We start from the raw sequence: 2,960 nt of genomic DNA on the forward strand, positions 1-2,960 counted from the left end.
GACCTTGAGTTCTCTAGAGTTCTTTTGTGGTATTACCTCAAAGAAAGATGGTAGGGTAAAGTGTTTCTTTTGCCACGTGTCAAATTGTTACTTGATTGAAAGTTGACACATAGAAAGAGAGAAATGTGCATTGCACCTATGCCTCTTGGATGTGCAATATAAAAATATAAACATGAAGAGCACCCAAGCCAATCTAAAATGTATGGCAATTGGCAATGATCACTTGTATTCGAACTTCAGCCTTACATGGGAAGAGTAATTATAAATCCATTGTCAGCAAAATTATAAAAATCGAGAAAAGGTAAAGAAATAAAGTATGTCCTCCTTTATAGGCTGAATGTCAGTGTTGTTTGTCCTTGTTTACGTTTAATCCAAAGCTCTGCTCTGTTCCATTAAAACCCTTTTATGCTTGCTGTTATAATTTTCAATTTGCGTGTGTTTGTGTTGGTCTGAGGCTCTGAGTCTGAGCGTTTCAAAGAATGAATGAATACTATTGTTCCTGCGGCCGGGGGTACTACCAGCAGTAGCAGCAGCAGCAGAGAAGGCGGAGCCAAAAGGGTGTGACTGTGTATGTGAGTGCCCGCGGATGACTTGACTGTATGTCTCAGGTGATAGGAGTGAGGCGCATCAGCGCATGTCTTCTCTGCTATCATGACTTCCATATGATGTTATGAACACTCTCCTCTGCTTCTCTCATCGTCTTTGAGTACAGAGCTCTTGCTCTCTGTTCCGAAAATAACAATAACAGAGAAAATCCCCAGCAACCTCAAAAGCTCCTACTCTTTGTTCTGGGTTCTGGGTATCTTTTTCCGATGCCCCGCATCAACGAAAAGCCTTGTTTCCTCTTAACTTGGTCTCTTAAAGGTAAGCGAGGGAGAGAGGCCACCAGCCAGAGCAACTCCACTATCACCACTTCCACCGCCGCTGCTGCCACCATTCCCTCCTCCTACTCCTCATCGTTATCGGAGGATCATGACACCGCTCATTTCCTTCTCATGCTTTCCTCTAGCGCCTCCACAGCTACCAGCACCACCTCCATGACCATCAAAGACCGCCATCAACATCGGTGCGAGAGCTGTGGGAAGACCTTTTCATCCCATCAAGCTCTCGGCGGTCACCGTGCCGGCCATGTGAAGGTCAAAAATACTCGAGTCGCCCTAGTCGAAGAGCAAAACACACCCGCTTACAATGAGTTCGGCAACGACGAAAACGAAGAAGAAGAAGAAGAAGAAGAAGAAGAAGAAGATGACGATGATGGTGGTGGAGGAATAGCTGGGGAAGAGGAAGGTATGTTCCAAGTGTTCGATCGGTGCAGTGGAGACGTTAATCGTCATCGTGTTCCTCGAGTGAAGAAGCACGAGTGTTCGATCTGCAACAAGAGGTTTTCGTCTGGTCAGGCCCTTGGAGGTCACAAGAGATGCCATTGGGAGGCAAAGTCAGCCTCCTCTAGTGGCAGTTCTTCCAAAGACAACCTTCCCGGAAAAAAGAGGAAAGAGAAGCTTATCAGCTCCCTCTGCTTCGATCTCAACCTGCCACCGCCACCTTCACCACCGAAAGAAGAGGAACGCGACGCCGTAGAAGGATTTACGCCGGCGCCGCCATCAATGCGGTTCTGTTACATCTAAATATTAATTTTATTTTCTGCCTTTGCTTTCTTTTTCTTCTTTGTTGCTTTTCTGTTTTGTGTTTTTCAATTTCAATAATTTGTAAGTTGTAAGATATCAACTCTAGAGTTTAGACAATTACATCCGTATCCTCCTCTTCCTCCTAGTCCGGCAAGGGCCAAGGGTAATTATGTCACAAAAACAAACTTGGGCATCTCCTCTCTTACCAGCCATCACGAAAGTGTAGGGTGTAGACAAAACGCTTGGGTAGGGTATGGATTACAGCCTTACAGGAGCAGGGTCTTGGCTTCGTAATTTACCACGTGTCCTAAAGTTAAATTAATCCAAACTAACAATTGAATGGGTCCTAATAGAGTCCGTCAAAGAAATAAAGAAGTAAAGTCTGTAGAAAGCTTAAAAAAAATATAATTCAGAAATCAAGTAGTTTATAGGATCATGATAATGCAGATCTTAAGGTGAATAGAAAATCTCCTAATAACCCACCAGAAAAGAATCAAATCAAACGGCTCCATTCTGTGTCAAATTAATTGGTCATGGCCAAACATGAAATTTCATTCTAAAGACAACAATTCTTAGTTTCTAACTGCTCGTTGTAAGCTGTTTAGGTCGTTTCATTGATTCAACTTCCCTGAGTGTGACACTATAATCCCTACCTTTACCAACTTCCGGTGCGGAGTTGGCTCATCTACTTCTACCAAATTCATTGTTAATTTTTGTTGTTATTGTTGTTTCAGTGGTAGTTGCTAATAATAATAAACTAAAACTAAAATAAAATTTGGGAGTTGATGCAGCCATAATCCAAGTCCAACGAGGACCACCATGTGGCCGAATCAAGGATTAAGACATGGTGGACTAAAGATTAACACGTGGGCGGGTGGAGGAACCATGATGTGTCACCCCTTGAACTCGTGTGCGTGACCTGACCGGCAAGTCAGTGCCAAGGAAATACCAATTGTCTCATCCATAGAGGGACACGTGGTAAACATCAGCAACTTTAGACCAATCACCCGAGTTTTTTTTTTTTTTTTTTGATAATTTTGAAGGACCAGGGGTAGCCCATCCCCCTATCAAGGTGCAAGGTGCAGGTGGGATTCGATCCGAAATCTCCACTACAACCAATTGACGACCTTTTCAAATACTAACCAGCTGGTTGACACTTACATCACATATGTGAGAATGGACCAACCACCCGAGTTGTTGCAACAGTTTTGAGCCTCATCGCCTGATCCATGGCGGAACGTCCAGGACACATCAAAAAATGGCTCAGCTAGGGATTGTCTAAGAGGATGGCAGGCTGCACTAAGCACTCTAGCATACTCAAGCTTGTCTTGCACT

The 2,960-nt window shown here is 43.8% G+C and overlaps 1 protein-coding gene across 1 annotated transcript; it reads left to right on the forward strand.

Annotated features, from left to right (window-relative positions):
* Positions 1-241: 241 nt before the first annotated feature.
* Positions 242-1,751, forward strand: LOC148868550 (uncharacterized). The gene has a single exon (XM_088973023.1). It carries the CDS (start codon positions 813-815, stop codon positions 1,623-1,625), a length of 813 nt encoding a protein of 270 aa, XP_088829149.1. The 5' UTR covers positions 242-812; the 3' UTR covers positions 1,626-1,751.
* Positions 1,752-2,960: the final 1,209 nt, after the last annotated feature.

This window comes from Nelumbo lutea, chromosome 2 (genome assembly GCF_056320005.1).
Source record: "Nelumbo lutea isolate HS-2025 chromosome 2, American lotus-T2T, whole genome shotgun sequence".
NCBI classification, from domain to species: Eukaryota; Viridiplantae; Streptophyta; class Magnoliopsida; order Proteales; family Nelumbonaceae; genus Nelumbo; species Nelumbo lutea.

Coding starts and splice junctions, on each gene's coding strand:
- LOC148868550 (XM_088973023.1), top strand. CDS start 813: ATGCCCCGCATCAACGAAAAGCCTTGTTTCCTCTTAACTTGGTCTCTT.